Below are 24903 nucleotides of genomic sequence, written 5' to 3' on the forward strand. Positions count from 1 at the left end.
AAAGGTGGTAGGTCTCGGGCTGCATCTCTTGGGTCTTCTTCAGGATTTGCCGCAGGATGTGAGTGAGAGAACGAAGCAAATGCAAAAACAACTCAGTGGGCGCCCTCACTATACTGTCTTTGCAAAGAAGGGCGTCTCTGTTGAAGAGTATGCCGCATTTTTCCTTTCGGTCATACCATAGATTCCTTGGTGGAGGTCTCTGGTATCCAAGTATGGCTTTTGCGGCTGTTTGCATGGATTGGCTAATTCTTTGCCATTGTGCTGATATGTTATCGGGACGATGAGTGCTTTGATTAAGCAATAAGGCCAGTTGAGTGGAATATGCTGTGGCTATCTGTTGTGATTGTACATTATTCGCTACGTTTAACCGGGTACATACCTTTGTTGCAACAAGGTGTTTGCTCCCCGGAACAAACGTACATCCAACACGATCGATGAATGTCTCCCATCTATCACAACTTGATCAATTTGATTTCTTATTTTCTGACTCGGAGACAGCCAGGCGACCTTATGAATGTCGAGACGCTTAAATTGGATGCTGCTAACTACCATGTTTTTTGCCGCTGCAAAATCTATCAGCCTAATACCGTTATCAGAAGTTTCACTGTGGAGACGGAATTTCCCGACTGTTGGGCCAAAGATATTCTCCTTTCCAATTTTGGCATTAAAATCGCCTAGAACAATTTTAATGTCTTGGGCAGGACAACCGTCGTATGTTTCTTCTAAGCGCTCGTATAATATATCTTTGGTCTGTTCGTCATTGTCTTCGGTTGGAGCGTGAGCGCAGATAAGGCTAATGTTAAAGAATTTTGCTTTTATCCGTATTGTAGCAAGTCTTTCATTCACTGGAGTGAAGCTGGAGACTAGATGTTTTAACTTCCGACTAATTAAAAATCCGCAGCCAAACTGATGCTTTGTGTCATGACAGCTATATTACAGTGCGTCATCTTTAGGTGTTGTTGTGACGCTTTTCCCAATCCATCGTATTTCCTGTATGGAAGTAATGTCGGCCCTGTACTTTTCAGGACACCTACCAATGCGTAAACTGCACCTTCTCTGTAAAGAGTGCGAACATTTCAGGGGCCAATTCACAGATCATGGTCCTTAAAATCTTTTCGGTTGTCGTCAACTATAGAGGGTTTGTTTTTCTTTTCTTTCGTTTTTTCATAGTAGGCAGCTTTTTCTAGGGGACGACACCCAAAAACACATGTTTTTAACGTTCTTATGGGTGAAGACGCGGCACATGTAAGCTCACTACCATTAACGGGTGTTAAAGACAGCTCCCCAAGTGACACCATGGGCAGATGAAAGAGGTACCAAGATAAATCCTGGGCTTTGTCGGTTTAAAGCCGGTCAGGACCGTTCCTTGATATCTTTCATCCCCTACGTCACCCACTAACTTACTTTTTTTGAGTTTATGAAAAACTATATATAATTGTTCCACAAACATCCCATACGGGACAAGGGAGACTTCTCTCATATCAATGAGTGCACCACGATTCATATTAACTTAATGATATGGGACCTACAGTTTATCGCCGAGTCCGAACGGCGTGTCTAAGACACCACTTTTTTACATGGCTGAAATACTCAGGAAATGTCGCCAACATTACTGAGGGGTATTTTGCCACCGTTGAAAAGTGTTTTGATGTTGCTGGCCGGGGAATCGAACCCACGACCTTATGTGTGCAAGGCGGGTGTTCATACCATTGCACCACGGTGGCACCCATGGAAAAACTAAAACACTTCAAATCATGTTTGGTCTTGTACACAAATTTAGCACTGATATCTGGATAGCTCTTTACAAAAAATGGTGATTTTTAAGTTGGGAACTCAAGTTTCAAACGGCAAATTAAAATGCATTTTTCTTCAAACTGGATTTTTTGAGATTTGACACACTTTGAGTAAATGAGCGATATGCATGAGCGTCACCAAAGACTATAATAATAGCTTCTCGTGAAACGTTCTCCGGACACTTTTGGCGTCATTGTCTCCTGAATCTGTCCTTCAGCTATCGTCTTCTTTCTCCCTTTTCATATAAAAACAATTGAAATTTATTGTTTTTTTATCATTTTATATAAAAAAACCCGCTAATTGCAATAAAGATCGTTGTTAGCCAAAACCATTCTATTGCCATTAAATGCACTGAGGTGAGGCATTTTGTGTTGCTCATTTAATTGCTCTGATAATAACTTTTTATTCAAATCTAACAGCAAGAAAAGCTTTTTAGAGCTTAATTTCACGTTTAAATCGATATGGTTGTGTGGACAGCTTTATGTGTTGAATCATTTTGCAACAGAATCGTGATCGTTAAAGGCAGTGTTGTCAACATGATTTTCAAGAAATCGCCATTATTTGGCAACATGGACGCCCCAAACTTATGGTATGGCATTTATAAACAACAAACTAACCGTTATCGAAAGTAGATCGTTAGCAGCCTTATCGAAGGCAAGACAACAGACAATTCAAATTGCGGATTAAAATAAAATTGAAAAAAAAACTAAACAAATATTTGTTTTTATTCGGAATAAACAAAAAACCCGCTAAAAATAATATGAGTGGTGTCTTAAGACGGGGGTCACTTAGCTTTGACCTTGATAATCGTTCGAAGCGCGGCAGTATTGAGTCGAATTTATATGGCGGTTATCGGGATATGAAAAATGCACGCACTCCCGAGATCAGTGTAATATCCTTTGATTTTCGACGACATTCGGCTGATTTGAAAAAAGATACACCCAGCAACAACAACAATGGTGGCAGCGATCCCATTCACAAGCTACAAATGTCTATGGATATGCCAAGACAACCGAGTGACGATCCCGATAGTGACATTATATCCAATTACATTGGTCACTATGGCAAATGGAATTTCATTTGGACATTTATCTTGAGTTTGTTTCAAATAACTCCCACTTTTCAAATGTTTGCTTTTGTATTTCAGGTGAGCAAAAAAAAACCAACAATGAGAAAAAAATCTGAAACATTTGAATAAACAAATCGTGAAGTGAACAAGTCAATATCTCAACAACATTTGTAAATTAAGAGATGTATTTGTGTGTGTGTAGTCAGATTCCTTGCTATTTAAACCTTATTACGTTTAAATGGAAAATAGCCGAGCGAAATGTGTTTTGAGATATGCCGCCGCCAGTTAAAAAAGTTGTAAATATTTTGTTGTTTTTTTATTTTCCTTAACCAAAAACAAATAAATGTGTATTTGGAATACTAATGGTCGGCCAAATGATCAGCTAATCATTTGCTTCCTATCTTGAACACTGAAAGGCAAATATATGTCCGTCATATCGAAGTAATTTGGAAAAAACTTTGCCAAATAATAATGAGAAACTCTGTTACATACATAACAGACAATTGACATTCATCACAAAAATGTCCACACATACAGAGACCCAGTAGGTTTAACTGCCTAGAATCACACAACTAGACAAATGAACATGTTACATATTGCTATCTATCGAGACATCAAAACCTTTTTCGAAAAAAAAAACAAACATGAAGTGTTTGCGGTTTGTTTGTTATTGAAGACGGGCATTGCTTGCTTAGATTTCAAGTGCCACATAAAATTTGCTTTAGATTTCGTAGAGGTCAAGTGTTTATTAAAATACGACGTCAGGCATAGTTCAAGTACCAAAATGCATAAAAACAGCGCGAAACTCACTAAAACGGGAACTTGGCAAAATATTATAGTAAAAACATTTTTTTGGAATTTCAATAAATATCTGCAAAACTTCTATGAGCTATATCAATTGAGATTCCGAAATTGTTGAAGAAAAAAAATTCAGAAGTGTTTCAATGTTTATCATTGGGCTTTGTTTATACATAAGTCTAATCCATAAGACATTTCTATAACTTCAATTCGGATTTCGGAAAAAAATGTAAGAACAACACGAAAATGTATTCTCAAACTTTTCATATGATATCATAAAAATTAAACCCAAATATGTATGTATTGAGAAATGATTCTAGAAAAATAGATACTAGGTTGACTTTGATGGAAAAAGGCTTCAAAAATACTACTTATCTGCAAATTTGCAATAATATCGTATTAATAGAGGTTAACAACAATCGGCCTTTGTTTATTTTCAACTCAGAGAATTCGCCGAATTCTTAGTTGATACATGCTGACATGTTGCAGAATATTTTGATTTTGGTGTTTCTTTGGAAAAGCCGAAAAGTGAGTGTGATTCTCATTCATTTGGGAATACTTGACACTTAAAGAGTTCGGTTTTTCACTAAAAAGGCATCATTTCAAAAACTGAGAAGCCAATTGATAATTCCCTTCGTCGGGATGAAATCATGATATTGGTAGCGATCAGTAAAATTTTGCAACACTGTCAGTTCGTTTTGAAAAACATTACTCTCTGTAATAGAGGGTAATAAATGAAGTTGAGCCAATGGGGGAATACTCCACTCAAGCAATCCAAAAAAAAAAAAAGTTTTTATGAAGTTTAACTTCAAAGTATCAGAATTTTATTCAATTTTGAAGTTAATAGTTCCGCACCAGTTCCAACCCAGACATATGCTAAAAAATGTGATATTTTCTTCTTGTTTACATTAGTGCTTACTGGAGGCAATTCTCAAAGTGTTGGAGAGAGGTTATGTTAATGAAAACTTATTAATTCTTAACACCGTATTTCAACGAAAAATGTTTAATGTTTGTTTACTTTTCCAATGATTGAGCATCAAAGGAATGAAGTATCATAAGTGCTCTCACATAAATTCGGCTACTACTATTCGACAAGAAACGAAAACGGATGAAAAACGTTCAAATTTCGAATTTGAAAACACGAAGATCATGGGTAGTTTTTCCTGTGTTTTAATTTTTAATCAACAATGTTATAGTTGACGAACCGGTAGTTTAAAATGGATTGAAAAAATTAACATTTTGACTCAGGAGCTTCAAAATGTTTTTGTTGTTATTTGTAATATTTTGGCTTAAGTCCATACAAAAGTAATTAGAAAGGAATTATTATACCCTCAGCATTTATGCTAACGAGGGTATATACACTTTCATACGGGCAAAATGTGCCTCATCGAAAAAATGGTTTTAGACCCCAAGTAGGTTTGGACGAAATGTGTTTCAGACAATTTGGAGTCGATTGAGCAATGTCCGTCTGTCTGTCTGGCTGGCTGGAGCACACGATAACTCTCGAACGGATCAACCGATTCGGTCCAAAATTTGACTTTCGTAATATTTGGTCCAAACTTAGTTTAAGTTCGAAGATGGGTTATATCGGTCCACTCCTTCCGGTACTTCCCCCATAACTCTTGAATGGAGTAACGGATTTGGTCCATATTTGCATATCGTGAAATTCCTACCAGACTTAGATGATGGACTATATTTGTCCACTTCATCCAGTACCTCCCAAACAAAATTTCGGATAAGTTCACTTTAAGACCTGCTATCGAATCACTTTGATTTTTGTTGAAGTAACTTCATTCGCTGCCTCAATTACGATGGTAAAAGTTTTTCAGGGGCAAATCCACACTTCTTAAGCAAACAACCCGAAGGGTGTAAAAACCACCTATTGCACCAAATTATCAACATTTTTGTCAGTTCATACGCCCAAAATTTTTGAAACCTCTAAATACATACGTTTTTGGGAAAAAAAATGTTTCGATATACACAGGCTGAGGGTATATCTCTGTCGGCCAAGCCGACGGATACTTTTTTACTTGTTTTTTCTAAATTATCTTCGAGTTGTAGTATATCTTTAAAGGATAATTTACTTTAAAATATTATTTGAAACCGTAGTATTAACAGGTGAACTTCGGGTCCCCACCAGGTCTAAAACATAAGTCATAGGGAAACATTATATGAGCGATATTCTGATCGTTGATTTGGCTTTCAATAAGATTATTTTTGCTGATATAAGCAGAAAGGTAACTGTTGAAGTGACTTCAACAATTAGTCTTTAAGATAATTATTTAACAAATAACCTCATGAATTTTAAAAAAGCTTAATAGTTTAGTTTTGTTTTTGTTTGTTTATTTGCCGATGAACTATTTATTGCACTTGAGGAAGTTGCCACTGTCCAACCGCTTAACAAGCTACAGTCCGCTAAAAGCAAACACCCCCATTTGTACTGCAACTGAAGAGTTCACTTTAAAAGAGGTGCGTTCAAATTATGGACAAAAAAATTATGAACGTTATTAGTAAAAAAATCATACTTTTGTTTTTTCTGTGTACGTTGTTATGCCTTATGAAACTTACTTTCTAACCATCCTCTTAACTTTAAGCAACGAACTTTTTTCCATAAAAAGACAAAAACTGCCGCAAAACCCTTTTGCCTGAGTTTTTATTTTTTCGTGTTTCAACTTTCAACTCTCCACTACTGGAATTAATGTAATCCGCAGCTGTATTAACCTAGTTGTACAATTTTATTCATACCCATATTAAGTATGAGTTTGATTTGGTTGTGACAATGTGCCACAAATTTCGGTTGATGGTCTGGGGGATGAGAAATTCCAAGTTGGAGTAGATCAAAACCCCAAAAGGGGTTTAGTTTTGATGAGAAATTCCAAGATGGAGTGATAGTATTCGATTAGTAGATCAAAACCCCAAAAGGGTCTTGGTTGTGAGTCCCTTATATAACCTTAACCAAAGACAATGGATCTCCAATATATACCGCTATACTTCGCAAGATTAAAGATAAATCTTTGAAATTTTATTAAGATCATTGGATTACATACAGAGTCATTGGTGCAAAAAATGGATAATATCGGTCCACTGTTTGTATAGCCCCCATTTAAGATATATATTAATTTCGAGTATTTTTACCATATTTTCTACGAAATTTCGCCAACTGTTGTTATTTTAAGTTCTTGGAGAAAGGAAAATCATTAACATAGGTCTACGTTTTCTTATAGCCCTCCTACATATAGCTATTTCAAGGATCTTGGTCCCATTTTCCAATTGATTATGCTATAATTTGGCATCGTCCTCGGGTTTTGAGTTCTCAGGTCATTTTTTTTTATTTCCTGACTAAGTCCCCATATAAAGACACCTCCAAAAAAAGTTTGGACTGAGAACCTTGAGAAGCAAACTCGCAAAGATGAATTTCCCTTACTTACTTACTTAGTTGGCTCTAACGACAGATTTCCATCTTCCCCTATCTTGCAATATCTTCCCAGTTTGGGGGATACACTAGTATGCTGCACAGTGGTTCAGAATTGTTTTTTACTGGCCAAAACTCTGTAACTTTTAAACGTATAGATATATTTTTATAATTTTTTCTTTGTTCGGCAGGTAACACAATCAGCTTTTCGGTAAATTAAGAACGATCAAATTCGATCTTCAAGTTGCGGATGAATTCAAAATTAAAATTTTGGGTTTTTTCATATTTGTCTTTTTTTTCAAAATATGAGTGTTTCCGAGTTTTTCATATCGTTCATTTACTCAAAGAGTGGCATAACGCAAAACATGCATATTTTAGTTAGCAATTTCTACTTTTCCACGACTTCTACTTTATCTTGTGTCAAATTTTCATGTAGATTTCTACAAAACTCAAAGACTTACAGCTTATTTTCTAGGAGTTTGGCATGACTAGCTCTTTACAAATGATGATCCAAGTAGTTACTTTGTTTCTTGTGTAGTGATCTTTTTAACTTAAAACCAAACCAAAAAAATACAAAAAATTGAAAAACTAATTTTGTAAAAAATTTAAAAAAAAAAAAATAATTTTTTTCCAAAAAAAAAATTAAAATTTGTTTAAAAATTAAAAAGAGTACTCCTTGGGTTTTCATAAAACTCATATAATGCTATTTAATATATTTAAAAAATATGAAATTTTCTACAATTTTGGTTTTTGCAATACATTTGTTGCCTAACTGTATATATCTTGTAATAAAAATCAGCACATGTTGAGTTACTACTCTATGGACTTTTTTTGTTATTGTTTTTCTTTAACTGTTTTTATGGCTGGGGAGCCAAAGAAATATATATGCATTTAATTAATAATTAATTGTTATATATTTATGTATTTAAGTAAATTAAATTGAATTTATTATTTTATAACTCAGGTTTTTGTCTTGAGATACGTTTATTTGGCCATTGAGGCTTTGAATCATGTATGAATTTTAAAATAAATAAATAAATTTCAATAAATTAAATTTAAAGACACGCTCAAGCATAATTCTTGGGATCTTTGTTCCATGCTGTTCTCTAAAAGTTCTAGCCCACTAAATTTGGAATTTCACTAAAATTAAGTTCCCGAGGAAAAATAAAATAGTTCACTTCGTGTAAACAGTTCTACTTGTTCCTATGAGGTCAATGTCTTCGGCATATGCGAGTAGCATGTGATTTTTGTTGTATATTTTTTCTGTTTGTTTCCGCATATCGTGTGAATTTTATAGATATTTTATCATCCTCAAGCTGAAACCAATAAATTTAAAAACGGGCTTATTTGCATTAAAAACACAAAACCATTCCAAGAAATTTATGGCCTGTTTCATTCAGACGATTTGAATTCAAAATGGTTTGAATTACCACCAATCTTCTGTTGTTTTAATAAATGTTTGTTTGCTATTTTTTCCCGTATTTCCCGAGTTCTATTATGGACAGATTTCCTCATGCTTATAAAGACAATATTTTTTCTATGTCCTCTGCATATACAATCACTATGAATCTGGAGATCACAAGGCACATCACAAATTGACAAAAGTTTCTATCTTTCATACATACATACTCCTAACATAGAGTAAATATTATTAATTGGATGTTTCAATTTTATCACCCTCGAGCTGTAAGGAAAAAATCTAAATAAGGTCTTATTTGCATTAAGAACACAAAACCATTCAAAGAAATTTAATTTCCTTCAGTTTTCAAATGCATAAATAACATTTCGAAAGAAAATTGAATAGATAATTCCCACACAACAAATCAAAAAACATGTTAATTATTCTTAGAATTTTACAATTACCCAATTTTATGAACATTATCAAAGCTATTCAAAATGTAGATTATTTATCTAAACGACTTTTGCCGCCAATAAAGTGCGTGTCAAGAACATTAAATTGGGAATAGTGAGTTTGAAGTGAACAAGTGAAACTTTTATTGCAAGAACGGGGAATGGCCTCTCAAATGTGATTTAGAAACGATAACATGAGACGTTATCTATCTCTTTTTATGTCTGTTACTACTGTGTCTGTCGGCTTTTTGTGTGTGATTTTAGTGCTTATCAGCCGAATTATTTGTAATGATCACATGAAGGTTTATTGTTTTGTGTTACACAAGAGTTTTCTAAAGCTTGAATAATATGGATTTCGAATTATAGTTCGTTCGTCCACGCTTTAATATAAAAATTGTATGATATATGTATATTTGTTGTATAGTGAAATTTTATGTTTTTTTTTTTTTTTTTTTAAGTAATAGAAAGTAATTAATAGGAGTAATTATTTTCTTAGATACATCCCACGACATTCCCAGCTTTTCCAATATTGAAGAAATGGCGAGTCTGTCAGATAAGCTGACATCCGTATCGTCAGTTGCTTGTCAAATGACTGCAAATGTGTAAAGTATTATGTTTCTTAACGCCGTTTTACTTAAAAACTGCGAAGCTACGCGTTTCAAACGTCAAAATAACGAATTTTTTAACGCAGGTAAAAATCAAACATGTATGATTTTTATTTCTGATGCATTTAGTTGCATTTTCGAGGAGCAATGCATGAGTGTGCAACTGAAATATTTTGACGAAGTTTAAACAACACAAAACAAATGACGATACGGAAGTCAGCCATATAGAGCAACTCCATATTAGCATGATTTCCAAAAAATTATTAGTAATTATTAATGTAAATGGGTGTACCCTACTAAAATACTAAAGTTGTTTTTACGAATGTTTTTTGGTAAAGTCCTTCTACTCCCACTAAAGTCAAATTAATTCCGCCCTCACATACATGTAACCCTTTATAACACTAACACTATTACCGGCATCAACACCAACTGCAAATGTCATAAAAACCAATCTTCTTAAATAACCATTTTGACCAGCAAAAACTTCTCATCTTTTCATCCATTATATAAAAGAATCCCTTGTCACACATTTGAGAAACGACATAATTTACTCTGATAATGATAATACAGCGGTTAAGTAATACCAGCATTTAAAGCTTATAAAGCATTGTTGCTGTTACTAAACAAATGACAGCTATCAATGGCACGCACCCGGCAAATTAATCTCACAACAGACCAAACGTGCGTTCACAAACTAACCACATGCAAATCATAACGACGAACACAGCCAAAGATGCCGACAGACAATTATTCATCCATCGAACAGATGCACTCTAGCTTCACATTATTACTTATTCACATTAGCAGTTCCCGCATGATTCTAATACACGATAAGTTCCGGTAATATATCAAACGGCAACAGGTTTCACAAAATTGACAGTTGCTTCGAATACAATAAGAATAAAAAATAAGTGTCTGCATGTGTATTTTATGCGAGACCATCATTACCAGTAATATTGGAAATAAAGTATAGGTTAACTAGTTTATATATTGATTTTAACTAAGCTAGCAGTTTTCTCTGATCTTCCCCTATGGAGTAGATATTCAAAATTTCCTTAACTGCTCTTAAGCGAAAAATGTTAAATCCTGTGGTGGAATTGTGGGGAAAGTATAGGACAGAGAAGAAATATTAGGCAGTACAACGTTTTGAAAGTATCTGTTTCTCAAATCGAAGGTTATCATGCACACCAGTCATCCAGACGGACATGGCTAAATTGACTCCGAATTGGCAAAAACGTATTTTTTGTTAACATATACACGGTTTAGTCATTATTTCGATGATACAAATTTTGCGATTCTACCAAAGTGTATTTAACTGCCTTAGAAGTAATATAATTGCTAAACTATGCCTCACAACTGATTCTTAAAAAAGTGGAACATCTCTATAACGAACAATACAACGAAGTTGTTTTTAGAGTACAAGTAGAAATTCTCACAAAAAATAATCTCTCTGTAACGAATTTTATCTATGACGTGGTAATTAATCGGTCCTCAAGTGGTACCTTATAGAGAAGTTCTACTGTATGCATCTATGATCCCAGCAAACCAAATGTCTGATGTCCGAAATGTCTGAACAATTTCGGAAGCAAAGTCGTTCAGATTTCGTTACGATTTCTAAACGATTTTTCAGATTTTGTACAGATTTCGTTCCGATTTCGGAACGAATGTCGGAAAGAAATTTCCTTTCCGAATTTCCCAAGGATTTTCTTCAGATTTCGTTACGAAATCGGACCGAAATCGATCCGATGTCGCTCCGACATTTCGTTCCGAAATTATGTCAACCACTTCATACAACGTTCGTTAAGATATCGTTACGATTTCGGATCAGATTTCGGATGTATCGTCCAAATTTTGTTTCGATTTCGTTACTATGTCGGTACGATTGGTTTGCTGGGATAGCACAACTACATACATATATATTGTTTACATTCACTTAACTACTCAATTACACTTACTGTACATACACAAAGGGGTGTTGACACACCCCTACACAATTACAAATCACGTTACTTCATTATCGCTCAACTTAACAGTTTGAAATCTTATAGCCAATAATTCTTCATCGAAAATTAAACGTCAGCTTTCGTCACAAGTGGCTTTGGGTGTAATGGAAATCTGTTCATTGCCTTTAGATGGCGTGTACTCCACTTGCAGTCAATCAATATAAAACTCATAGTAACCTGTCGCCAGCAGCAGCTCTCTATGTCATTAATTATAAATGAAGTTAATTTGCAAACAATTTGGCAATTGCAATAACAACAATGAGGTGTAAGTAGTGTGACAAAATAATCAACAATGATCGCACAAAAAATAATGCTGCTGTCATTCACTAACCAACCGCCGCACAGTGGTTCAGAATCTTTTATTACTGGTCAAAATTCTGTAACTTTTGAACGGATAGAGATAATTTCATTAATTGTTGTTCGACAGATAACACATTCAGCTTTCCGATACACCAAAAACGATCAACGATCATTGGGTCTAGTAGTTGCAGAGGAATTCAAGGTCAAGGTTAAACTTTTTAGTTATTTTACTACTTTTCATCAAAATATGAGTGTTCTTCTGTGTTTTATATTTATAATTAACAACAAAAAATTTTAACAGTCTGTTTATGTATGTCGGTAAAAAAATGAATTCTTAAGAAAAACTTCCAAAATCGAGTGCTTTTTTCAATTTTTTTTTTTTTTTTTGCAAAAGCATAGCACCAATATTTCCAAAACCAACAGCCTGTTTCTGTATGTCGAAACGAAAATGTGTGTGAATGAAACACACCCAAACTTTAGTTTTCGAAATATTAGGTCTGTTCGATAACCCAAAAGTTTGTACAAATTTGTACAAGCATTTACAAAATGCTGTTCGATAACAAACTTGTTCAGTGAAAGAGAAATGAGAAGTAGTCGGAAGTACTTGCAAGAACTTGCAAATACTATTTACTTGCAAAGTTGTCGAACATGCCTATTATTACCTTTGCCTTTGCATCAAAACAAAAACAAATTTGAAAACACACACACGAGTTTGTAGTACTTAATTTGCACCCATTTTCGACATACAGAAACACGCTGTAAAGTTTGGGTGGCTGTAATTCAATAAATTTAAAATTTGATGAAAAATTAAAAAAAATACTCCTTGGGACTTCATAACACTCATATAAAAACATATATATTTAAAAAACGTCTATTTGTGGTACAATAATCTAGAAGGGAGGGCAGGTTCGAAAAATTTGTGAAAAACAAGGCCTGAGTGTATTTGCTTATTCTGGCAGAATTACTATTACGCAACAGGTTGTACCGTTTATTTTATTTGTTGGATCATAAACTAAAAACGCATAACATGAATGAGAGGCCAAGTTTTCTTTACAGTGTCAGCTTCTGTATATGTTCAAAAGTTTGTTTCATCACAATGTTGATGAATTTCATTTCAATAAATGTTGTAATAACATTTTTCATTCCGACTGAAATTTAATACATGTATTTAAAATATTTTGTCATATTTTTTTTAAAACAATACACATACATATAGTCACCATAAATGCCCGAAGACGTAACCCACAAAATCAAAACTTTACAGGAGAAGCAAAAAACGTTATTAAATGAAAAACTGTTTTATGGAATATAATTCTTATGAGGGCGAGTATTCGGGTTATTATCAATCCTATACGAATGGGAGTAATAAATTAAACCAAAACAGCGGAAACGCTTGGTTTTGGGATCCGTCATTACAACAAAATCTGCAATATTATACAATTTTCCGAAATGTCATTTCTTGAATAGGATCGTTGTTTTTGAACGTAGAAGCTAGAAATTTTGCCAGAGCATGTATTTTAACTTTATGTATCAGATCCCAACAAAAAACGAATTTCGATTTGCGTATGGGTTTCGCCTTCGGGCATTTTTGGTGACAATATGCAAATTGTGTATAATGATTTGCAAACCAATAGAAAAAATTGTAACCAGTTGTTTGATATGGCCTACCTTGTAATGATTGTACCATGAGCTATAATTAATATGGGAAACGCATGTAATTCCAATAAATGTAAAAAAGTGTTAAACGAGCGGAACGGGACGGGTACAAATGTATATATGGGCTAAAAGAGGATACTCTCGGGCATCTTTCTGCTATCACCAAACCTTGTTCCGTGCTGTTCCCTAAAAGTTCTACTCCACTAAAATTGGAATTTCACTAAAATTCGAAAGCAGGAAAAATAAAATAGCTCACTACGTCTTTATCCAGACACTATTTCTTTATCCAGACATATGGTAGAACAAACCAGGTAAAGTAAGTACTACAACAAATACAACTCAACAACAACCACATAGGAATTTGTTTTTGTTTGTAACGTTAGTGTCAAATATAAATGTAAACAAAATAAGGAAATGTCTATAAATTAATGAAATTAAAAAACTAGTATTTTTCCACATTTGATTGAATATTTTGGAAAACATGAATGAAAACTCTTTAGATTTTCAATTTGAATGTTGTCATATCATTCCACTAAATGCATTGTTTCTCACAGAAAGTATCATTCTTGCAAATATGTTTGAGGTCGCTGGAAATCCATTGAAAAGGAGAAGCTGTTTCAATCTCTTGTTTTTGAAATCAAAAAATACATGTTTATAAAAGCTTTTTTTAAACTTATCAAAATACCACACCATATTAACAAATGTTGTACCGCCTCTAAAAGCGGTGTTTTAGTGTGCGGCACCTCGTTCGGACCTGGAGGAGGTTACATGTCATTTATATGAAGAGCCTTTATGGGAAATAGTTTTTTTTTCTGATGAAAAATTTGTTCTTCAAAAAATATATATCCCTAATATACATCGAACATAAAAATAAATATATAAAATGTCGTTTAGAATTTAACACTAACATTACAGCCCAGTTCAGTCAGCTGGGTATTGCTGTTACCTTTTCTTGTTCTACCATGATCCAGACATTTGTAAAAATTACGTTTTTTCCAAAATGGGGAAAATTGTCTTCTTTAGGAGCACACCACGCCAACACCTTCCAATATTTTGACTTAATTTTTTGGTTTCCTTAGTTTCAATATTATCACTATCGAACCCCATACAGAAATTAACAAGCAAATAGATTTTTGAACCATTATGCGCGCACGTTGGGGCAAAATACCGATCTAGCGTATTAGAAAATTAAAAATGGACTTGAAAGAAAGTTTAAAACATTGGTACAGTATTAAGGTATGGTTTTGACTGTACGACATATAACAAAATTCGAATTAATTAGTCGGATCGGAATAACGGTACAATTAAAATGAATATTTTAATATATTTTTTCGTTGTAAAATTAATATAGAGGTGTGCATTCTGTGAATATGTTATAGTGGAATCTTTTCAATTTGTGATGTATTATTATAAAACTACATATTTTATTTAATTAAATATCATTAAATGAAATAATTTTATAACCGATAAGTTATTTTAATTTAGATGTTTCGGATTTGTTTCAGTTAAAATGACGATTTCGGCAAGTAGGAAAATGAAAGTAGTAAACCGTCTCCAAACAAACTGCTAAATACAAGTTTTTTTTACTAAAATGAGCAGGATGGGGTGATTTGAACTCTTACACCATAAATTATGTATATTCAAATCAGATTTTAACCATTTTGGTTGGATGATGTGGCTCAATTTTTAAAATTTAGAAAATCGGACGGTACCCTTCTATTGTGGTTATATCAAAAATGTGGACTTCTACCGACAATTCTCTGTCAGTTGCATAATGTGGCTAAAACTTTCAAAATCACCAAAATCGGAAGGTTCTGTTCTATGGGGGCTATATATAACCTCAATGGAGACTAAATACCAAATTTTAGCCATTTGGTTAAAATGTTCAAAATAACGAAAATTGGGAGGAACCGTTCTACCTCCCATAGAAGAAAATAAAAATTTTGGTATATAATTTAGGTACATATATCATTTAATGTAGTAAAATTGTCTATCTGAAGCTATTGTTATTATAATTATGGTTAAACATACAATAAAACATCGACTTTATTTTTTTTTTCATGCCAAATCTCTATTTTGTCCCACTGTGGAACGGTCGCAGAGCGTTGTGAATATCTGGTGTGGTAAGACAGACTATTGGTGATTTGCAGGCGACGAATTGCTTTGCTAAAGAGAGTGAACGTTTTGGTTCGGCAACCTTTACTTAACATACAAACATACACGAATGAATTCATATTGCGGTGCGTATGTTGGACAAGCAATTACACATTGTGGAACCAATTATGCATTTTTTTCAATGTCAACGTAAAAAAATAAACTAGAAATTCGCCTTCGCTTATGTGCAATGTTTGCATATAACCATGTGATAGTTTTAAGGAAGTTTTATTACCCAATTCTCACCCCTCCAACTATTCTCTTTGGTGGATAACTTCATTAACTTCCGTTTCATTCAGTTTAGTCAATGACTTTTCGCACTTCAATGTTTGTCAACTTTCTAATACAACAAACACACTTCCAAACCAAAAACTACTCGAACTCGCAAACCGGTTGTCACTGGTACTGGTACTGGCATGGTAGCAGTTAAGAGATTACACTCTGGAAAATATGAGGTAATATTACATACCGCCAATCAATTGTTTGTTTGTTTGTGGTAACAATGCTTGAACACAAGTGTCGCTTGTAGATATTTTTGACACATTATTTGATGGTAGCAGAGCTTACCGCATCGTTGTTTCCCATAAACAACATTGCCTTGCTCTAAACGCCAATAATTGTATTTATGTTTATGAAAGAAATTCGAAATAAAGAGTTCAATGTCAGTGGGTGGACGCTCTGCAAATATGTAGCATTGACACACTAAACTAACTAGACCTAACTTTTCTTTTGTTAGTATTTCTTTTTATGTATAAAAAAAGGTACAGTCTAGGGTTATTTCGTATCGTCTAACATGATGAAAACTGGAAATTGTTTCCTATTCATTCAAGACCCACAATGCAAAATATTTTAAAATTTAGAATATAATCGATAAAAAGGACCAACGTAAAGCATTTCAATCTTATCGTTTTAACCTAGCTCTTGGTTAACAACTGTTGCCAGATTTTACCTGGAGACCTCGATTTCGTTATCCATTAGTATGCTACTAAATTCTTTAAAATGCTAAGATGCAATAACATCGTTTCGCTAAAAATGGTTTCCTTATAAGCTTTCAGCGACATTAACCAATCACATTGATTATGCAATTCCTGATTTAAAATTCTCATTCACATAATTTGAAAGAACAATTTTAATTGTTATTCGTTTTGCCCGGTGTAATTGCTTTAACAGTGTTCATAAATACCTGTCATATTTGCAGTGTTAAACCGGGATGACCAATAATAATTCTGCGAATGCTAGTTGGGTGTATCAATTGCATTTGAAATACTTAATTTATGTATTATTTTCAAATGCATTTAATTCACTTTTACAGCTGTTCGTCTATGTAAGGCAAGCGTTAATCATTGCACCGAAGATACTACAAACGTTTTATCTATGGATGCTGGGAGACATTAGGTCATATCAAGAGCTATCAAGCGAACATACCAAATTTATTGAGTTGAAATAAGATACGACCAGAGATATTGGAGAATGGGAATAACATATTGCTTACAATTTTATTGGATTAAATTTTCTGATATATTTAAATCAAGTACATAATAGTGTTGTTTTTATCAAACACTCGCCTATGCATATGACCTATTGTATTGGTACATACACACACCAACCAGTTTATGCATAAATCTTTAGATTATTTCTATTCTTGGCGGCACAACTGGGGGTCTCTAAAACGGTTTGCTTTCAGAGAGTTGTCAGTAGTTAAACGACCTTAAAAGTGGTAAAGTTACAATCAACCAACCAGTTAACCAATCAACCAACGAAAATACAACAAGTCTTGTATAGGTCCCCGAAAAAGAACGCTGTGCAATACCATGGTTCAAAGTGCAGAGGAACAATTATTTTTGGAAGCTGAGAAGATAGATTTTAGCCAACTCAGCCCAGATGAAATCGAAAGTCTACAGTCCAAACGTTTAGCGGTGGTTTTGAGACATGGTGGTTTGTGGCAAGCTATATGGTGTTGCACATTGTCCATCTTTCAAGGTGTTTCCACATTTCATATTTTCACGTTTGTCTTTCAAGTAAGTAGAAGAAACAATAGAATGCCCCACAACAACAACATCAACATACATGCATGAATGAATGGACGGACAATGATTGGTGGCTAATGTAACCATCAATTGTTAATGTGAACACACACACTAACTTACATTTCATAGATCGATTGATTGGTAATGTTAGACTTCTTTTTTTGAATTTGCCGCTTTAATTAGTTGCCGTGTTCCAAATGTTTGCTTGCACCCACCAACGTAGTGCTGAGTGTTGTTATTGTGATTATTTTCATGGATATAATGTGAGACGTTTTGCAATGAATTATTGTTGTGTATTTTGGTTTGGCTTCATTGCACTTGCTAGTTGGTTAGTTACAACTTTTGCAAGCGTTAACATAACAGCTTTTTGTTTTGTAGCTTTGGTAGCCCTCACCCACTATTGCAACAACTGGGAGAAGGGCAAATATGCCGAACAATAATTTGCCATCAAGGAAAAATTATTATCCACAATTTTAGAAACAGCCTGGTAAAGCCACTGCATGTATAACATACAACAGCAACAAGACTCATTTGCTAACTGTTTGTTCTGTTTGCAATTGTTCGTTTTTTTGTTGTTTTTGTTGTTGTTCTTAAGTAGACTGGTGCTTCATTACATTTTTTTCAGTTCTTATCAAGTATTTACAAGCGACTACTTGACATTGTTGGTTGCACCAATGAAATCAATCATCAGGAGCATTTAATTTCATATCTGTTTTAAGTTTAATGACAACGAATGATTGCAAGTTCTTTTTTTAAGACAAACAAATGCAAATTGAACGAATCTCTTCCGTATCACAGGCAATTTACAGTTACTATTATAAATAAACCACGCCACCTACTTCCAATCATTTCAGATAATTTGACCAACAATAAATGATTCGTGATCTTTTGTTTTATTTCACAATGAAATTATAGCAATTTTCCCTTATGAAATGTATAGAAAATCAATATTTAATACAAATAACCGAATTTGTCACGCAATGTTGTTTGCGTCAGAAAATAATATAGTTTAAATGACAAAAATATGGTCAACAGTTATAAAATGTATATACCTTCACCAAGTGATATTCGAAAAACGGGTGTCTTCTTCATCCTTTTTTCGGAACATTGGGTTTAAACAGATAACGATAATGATATAAAATATAGCCAAACATTTCCAAGTCTATTAATAGGTGTCGATACAAAGTGAACTTATGATTCTTAAGCATTAAGAGTTTTTTGGTAAGCTCATAGCACAGCGCACAGTGTTGCCGCTTCCATACAAGTGTGGACAAAAATAGAAGGCGTTGACCTAGGTTGATGATTTTTTGCACAAGTACTTATGAGGGCACAGGAATGAAAAATATCAACTTTGGTTCATATCGGTTCAGATTTGGATATAGCCCCCATATATATCTTTCCCCGATTTTGCTGTAACTCGGTCAATTTTAAGCGAATAGCCTTCAAATTTAATATGTGAGATTTTCTTAGGCTCCTGAGTAGTTTCACTGATTTTCGTACAAATCGGTTCAGGTTTGGATATAGCTCCTATATATATCTTTCACCGATTTTGCTGTGAATCGCTCAATTTTTTGATGAATAGTCTTCAAATTTAACATGGGACCCAGGCCCCTGTTCAGTTTTACCGATTTTGATTTGATTTCGCAAAAATCGGTACAGTTTTGGATATAGCCTCCATATATATCTTTCACCGATTTTGCTATAAATTGGTCAATTTTTGAAAAAATAACCTTCAAATTTAACATGGGATTCTTAGGCCTGTGCCCTCGTAAGTACTTGTGCAAACATTCATCAACCCAGGTCAACGGTAAAACTGAACTGGGGCCTGAGGAATCCCATGTTAAATTTGAAGGCTATTCATCAAAAATTGAGCGAATTATAGCAAAATCGGGGAAAGATATATATGGGGGCTATATCCAAATCTGAACCAATGTTTGCTAAAATCGGTGAAACTACTCAGGAGCCTAAGAAAACATCACATATTAAATTTGAAGGCTATTCGATTAAAATTGACCGAGTTATAGCAAAATCGGGCAAAGATATATATAGGGGCTATATCTAAATCTGAACCGATTGTTGTAAAAATCGGTGTAGCTGCTCAGGGACATAAGAAAATAACACATACTAAATTTGAAGGCTATTCGATCAAAATTGAGCGAGTTGTAGCAAAATCGGGAAAAGATATATATGGGGGCTATATAAAATCTGAACCGACATATCTCAGAAGGTTGCAGGGATGGCCAGAATGTTTTTACACATTTTGATTTGGAAAAGATGTCCAATTAACGGAAAACAGGAGCCAAGGTGGCAATAGGTGGCAATCAAAGATCTGCTCTACTAAATATTAAGAATTTTGATATTTTTATCAAATTTAAATTTTGATTTTTTGATAACGGTACATTGACCATGTGCACTTAATGTCAACTTTTTGTACTAAAACGTTATATTTATAGCCCACTCATCAAATCCCTATCCAAAACTTTTAGTATTATCAACAAATTTTTCAGAAAATTTTATTTTAAATGTCGTTTAATTTTCATATCGTCTGCTCCGTCGGAAAAGGTCGTAAGTCCACTTTTTTTGGAAATCGCGTTTTTGTTACAGGATGATAGTACAAGTCAAAACACGTCGTATGATACAAAGAAAATGGTAGTATGTCGCGTTTTTCTATACGTTTTGCCCTTGTCGGAAAGGTCGTAAGTCCACAAAACGTACAAATTTGAGTACGAAAAGGTCGTAAGTCCACAGGAAAATGTATACTTTAAAAGAATACTACAGCTAATGTAGTTCAGATATAATATTTAACGTCATCCATGGTTGGGATACAATGTAAAGAACTAGCCCACACCTTTGGATGATAATCGGATGATATTTGGCGGAGCCTGTGGACCAAACTTTTGAACAAAAATGTGATAAATTCTATATTGCAACGAAAATTTACATTTGGAATCTATTTTCCCCTATAAGCGAACTGATTATGAAAGATGGACTTTTGGCCTTTCGTTGATACAAATTTGGATGCTGTATGTGTTCAAATACCTCATATATTGAGAAATTTGTAAAAAAAAAAATCAAAATTTTTATTGTTTTTACTGTCGTATATCTTACTTAACTTTATCAACTGGTAATTTGTGGTTTCTCTAGGGACATTTATCCACATAACGAGATTAGTTTGTATTCTGAATTTAATAAAGTAATCCCTTCTAACGGACGGGTAAATGCAATGCTTATATTATTAAATGATTCTGAAATAATAATTGATTGAAATGTTATTAAACTAAGAAGACATCATGGTTTTTGCTAACAAAGAGCAGTATGAATTTGGAATGGAATTAGACGGTGGTGTCATGGTCTAGTTCCCTATGGTTTTCACGGTGATTCTGAAAGCTCTGATGATAAACTTCCTAAACTCAGGGAGACATTACATGCTGAAGATTATACATGGTTTGCAGACAAAAACAAAAGATGCAGTGAGTTGGGGCAGAAATACTTGGGAAGACAAAAAATGACACTATTTGGGATTACAATGTAGCTATGAAACCACGTACATTAACGGAATTAATCATGAAATTTAACTGAACGAAAAGGTCGTAAGGCAAAAATACAAGGTCGTAAGTACAACGTGTCATGTTTTATATTAAATACTAGCCCAACCGGTCCACGTTGCTGGCCTTCAAACAGTTTATGTTACCTTTTCTTATGTCACTTATATTTTTTGCATCGCAAATTAGTTGGAATATGCAAGTGACTATTAATAACAAGTAAGAACGTCGTTAAATTCGGCCAGGCCGAACTTGTTATACCCTCACCATGAGTTGTATTGAATTTTACTTCAACTAATTTCCTTTCGTTTATGAAGTAGACTAAATACCAAATTTCAGCAATTTCGGTAAAACAATTTGGCTAACCTTCAAAATACCGAAATTTGGGACTCACCGTTCTATGGGGCTATATGAAGGTGTGGACATATATAGACAAATTAATGAGAGAAAGTTTTATACCCGAAACAAAGAAGAAATACCAAATTTCAGCCATTTCGGAGGCCACACCTTCAAAATACCGGAAATCGGGAGGTACCGTTTTATGGGGGCTATATGAAGGCGTCTATACCAAACATCCTAGAAGTAATAGAAACTTCTATACCGAATCACGAGGATCTATCTTAAAAATTGCGAGCTGTATCTTAATTTCAAAAGACGGTTATACCGACCTAGAATTTCACTCTGGTCGGGTCTTATTGCTAAAATATGTACCCAGGATTGGGGAAACGGAATCGTTCGTAAGTTTTATATATAGCGCATTTAAAAAATAGGGCACAGGTGTAACCCGCTCCTCCGAAATTCAACAAAATATATAGCCTACTTCCACCAATGGACATGCCTGTGCATAATCTGAAAATTACATGGAATAAGTACTTAGGGTCGGAGATTCAACAACCGTTGCCTCGCAAATTAATTTTCTGACCGATACTTTCATAACTTTCGCAAAAAAGCGTTTTTTAAGAAATAGGGCCTGCCCCCACCCCCTTCCGAAATTCAAAAAATATAAAGCGTATTTTCACCTCGGTTGTTCCTTGTATATTCTCCGAAATTTTCAAAAAACATCGGTTTAGCCGTTTTTGAGTCTATGCGGAACATACAAACATACACACATTGTCTTTAATATATTAGATTTCACACAAAAGTTTTGGTCCATTAAACCCGCTAATAATTATCTCATCACCATGTTAAATTGCAAGCTTATTCTTTGTCTTAAACTCAATTCAATCTTAAAATTTCGCGCCGATCGGAATATTACTGCGATCTACAGGACAGCTACAAAGTCGGGTAAAAATTGTGGGTTTGGTCCATTTCACACCCTTCGATCATAACTAACATCTAATGGGGTCACTTCTGGTCGGAACCCGACCTCTCCACAAAATTTCGTGATGATCGGTCCAACATTGAGGTCTGGAGTTTTATTACAATTGTTAGTGGATGGACGGACACACATAGCCAGATCGCTTTATCTCGTCAAGATATGAAAAAATGGCAAGGGGGTCTACGACGAATACTTCGCGATGTTACACGAATATTGAACAAAACAAACTTATAATACCCTTTCCACATTGTTTTGTAAAGTATAAATATTTTATTTTAAAAACGTCCGTAAATTGTAGGAAAAGGTCGTAAGTCCCTACAAAAATACAAAACTGTACAAGGAAAAGGTCGTAAGTCCAAAGACATCTAATTATCTCCCAAACGCGACGGAATTTTATCAAACAAAGTACAGATATTGAAGCGGAATAAATAAACGAAAAATACTGCCTTTACCACCATAATAAAATCTTTAATACAGAAAGCGCTGGAATGTTCTTTCTTCCTCCTGAAAAATTTATTGAGAGGGACTTACGACCTTTTCCGACGGAGCAGACGATATGATTATTGCCTTAGATTACTTGGGAAATATTTTTCATATTTAAAGAACTATAACTTCATTATGGATGCACATATCGACAAAATTCTTTCAGATTCCTTGTATCGGATGTGTTTACTATAAGAAACAAACATAAACATATGTAAAAGTTAACATCACAATTTTTGATTTTTGTCCACGCGGCAACACTGTGCAGCGTTGTGACTAACGTGTGCCAGACGACCTAGCTTAACCCATTAATGCATGAAGTTCCCTGCCGACTTTTATTCATACTTTTTGTTTGTTTTAGAATAAGAGTGAGAGAAATAAACTATTTCAACAACAACTTTCATTATTTATAAATTATCTTAGGTTTTACAGACCGTCCGTTATATCGGACGCTATGCAATTTGAACACTTACCATTGCATAGCATCCGATATATTTTATTACTGCTCTTGGTTTTACGTTTTTTGTTGCATTTGAGACAAATGAATTTACTCTTTTGACTACAATAAGCACATTATCCCTGGATAGGATTGCAGTTAATCATGTGATATTTTACGTCGTAACGAGCATTATCGAGATAACATATATTGAAAGCAATGGACTTCCGGAGGAAGGCAATCCATTTCTTTCCAAACATTAGCTGGCTATATATCGGAGGCAAGTTAGTAAGATAGTACAATTTAGATAATATTTCATTAATATCCATGCATTTACCATAGAAATGTCCAGAAAATTTGCGAAATTGCACCACCATTTGTGTTGTCACCAATGAACGGAAACAAACAAAACGATTCCCGTACCAATCACACAAAGCCACAAACTTTTCAGCTTCTCTGAATCGTTTCATTCTCACAACCAAAACAAAAACACAAACTTTTCAATGTAAAAAGATGGAAACCGTACGATTGCGGAAATGTAACTTCGGTTATGCTTTGCAGAGTTGTTTCATTCACCACCGAAACAAGAAGTATTTTTGGGAAACGTTTGCCGTGCGTATTGTCAATGACACACTCAGACACACACACATGTGATTGCTTAACAACCCTATAAGATAGCATCAGCATACCACAGTGAATTTTATCAACCACCAATCAGCATACCACAGTGAATTTTATCAACCACCAAACGTTTTTGATTTATTCACATGTGTTTAGTACTATTCCGTTTTCTATCTGCTCTTGTGGGGTTGAGTACTTTTCGCTTTTCGTTTTGTTCGCACTCACGAATATAAACAAAACAAAACTAAACAGCGAGCTCGGCCAACGAGGGTTATTGTTCCTATGGAAAATACGAAACGAAACGATTGGAAATGTTATTTAAAGTATTTTTACGTACTCTGGTTGTCACATTCGTTTCCTGTAAGTAGCCACTAACAGGTCCATCATATAAACCGACTTCTTTGATATTTAGGATATCCTGACACCAATTAAAGGCGTTAATTTCGTACACTTTTAACTCATAATATTTCTGAAGAGCAGATACTTTAGATTTTACAATGATATGCCCGAGAAAGTCTTTCGTAAAAATAGTTCAAAGAATTTTGTTGATTCCTTTTATGACTGCGCTTACTGGGTGGGACCTATATCCATCCCCTTTCAATTCGGCAATATGGATCTACTATACGCCAAATTTTTTCTCTTCGACTTTGAGTATCCACTTTATTATTCCGGAAACGTTTTGAAGCCGGTTCACTGTCATTTATTTACAACATATCATCTTTATATTCTACTTCTATATCTGTGTCCAGTAGAGAAGTGGTTTCATGTTCATATTCACTGGCATCGGAATCTGCGATATTTTCATTCCCCTCAATGCGAGGAACGACAAAAATA

General features: G+C 34.3%; 1 protein-coding gene across 2 annotated transcripts in view; it reads left to right on the forward strand.

The window, feature by feature from the left end:
• The first annotated feature begins 2403 nt into the window (after positions 1-2403).
• LOC141389584 (organic cation transporter protein) overlaps positions 2404-24903 on the forward strand; it is a 35731-nt gene continuing 13231 nt past the window's right edge. Inside the window, exon 1 of one of the 2 annotated variants that reach the window (XM_073961310.1) lies at positions 2404-2941. In XM_073961310.1, the coding sequence (XP_073817411.1) occupies positions 2555-2941 (387 nt within the window). In that variant the 5' untranslated portion in view covers positions 2404-2554. Of the gene's footprint in view, positions 2942-17332; positions 17661-24903 lie in introns of those variants that run through there. The other variant, XM_073961317.1, reaches the window with a different exon arrangement.

Source organism: Musca autumnalis, unplaced genomic scaffold (genome assembly GCF_047663935.1).
Source record: "Musca autumnalis isolate F117 unplaced genomic scaffold, ASM4766393v1 scaffold_1, whole genome shotgun sequence".
NCBI classification, from domain to species: domain Eukaryota; kingdom Metazoa; phylum Arthropoda; class Insecta; order Diptera; family Muscidae; genus Musca; species Musca autumnalis.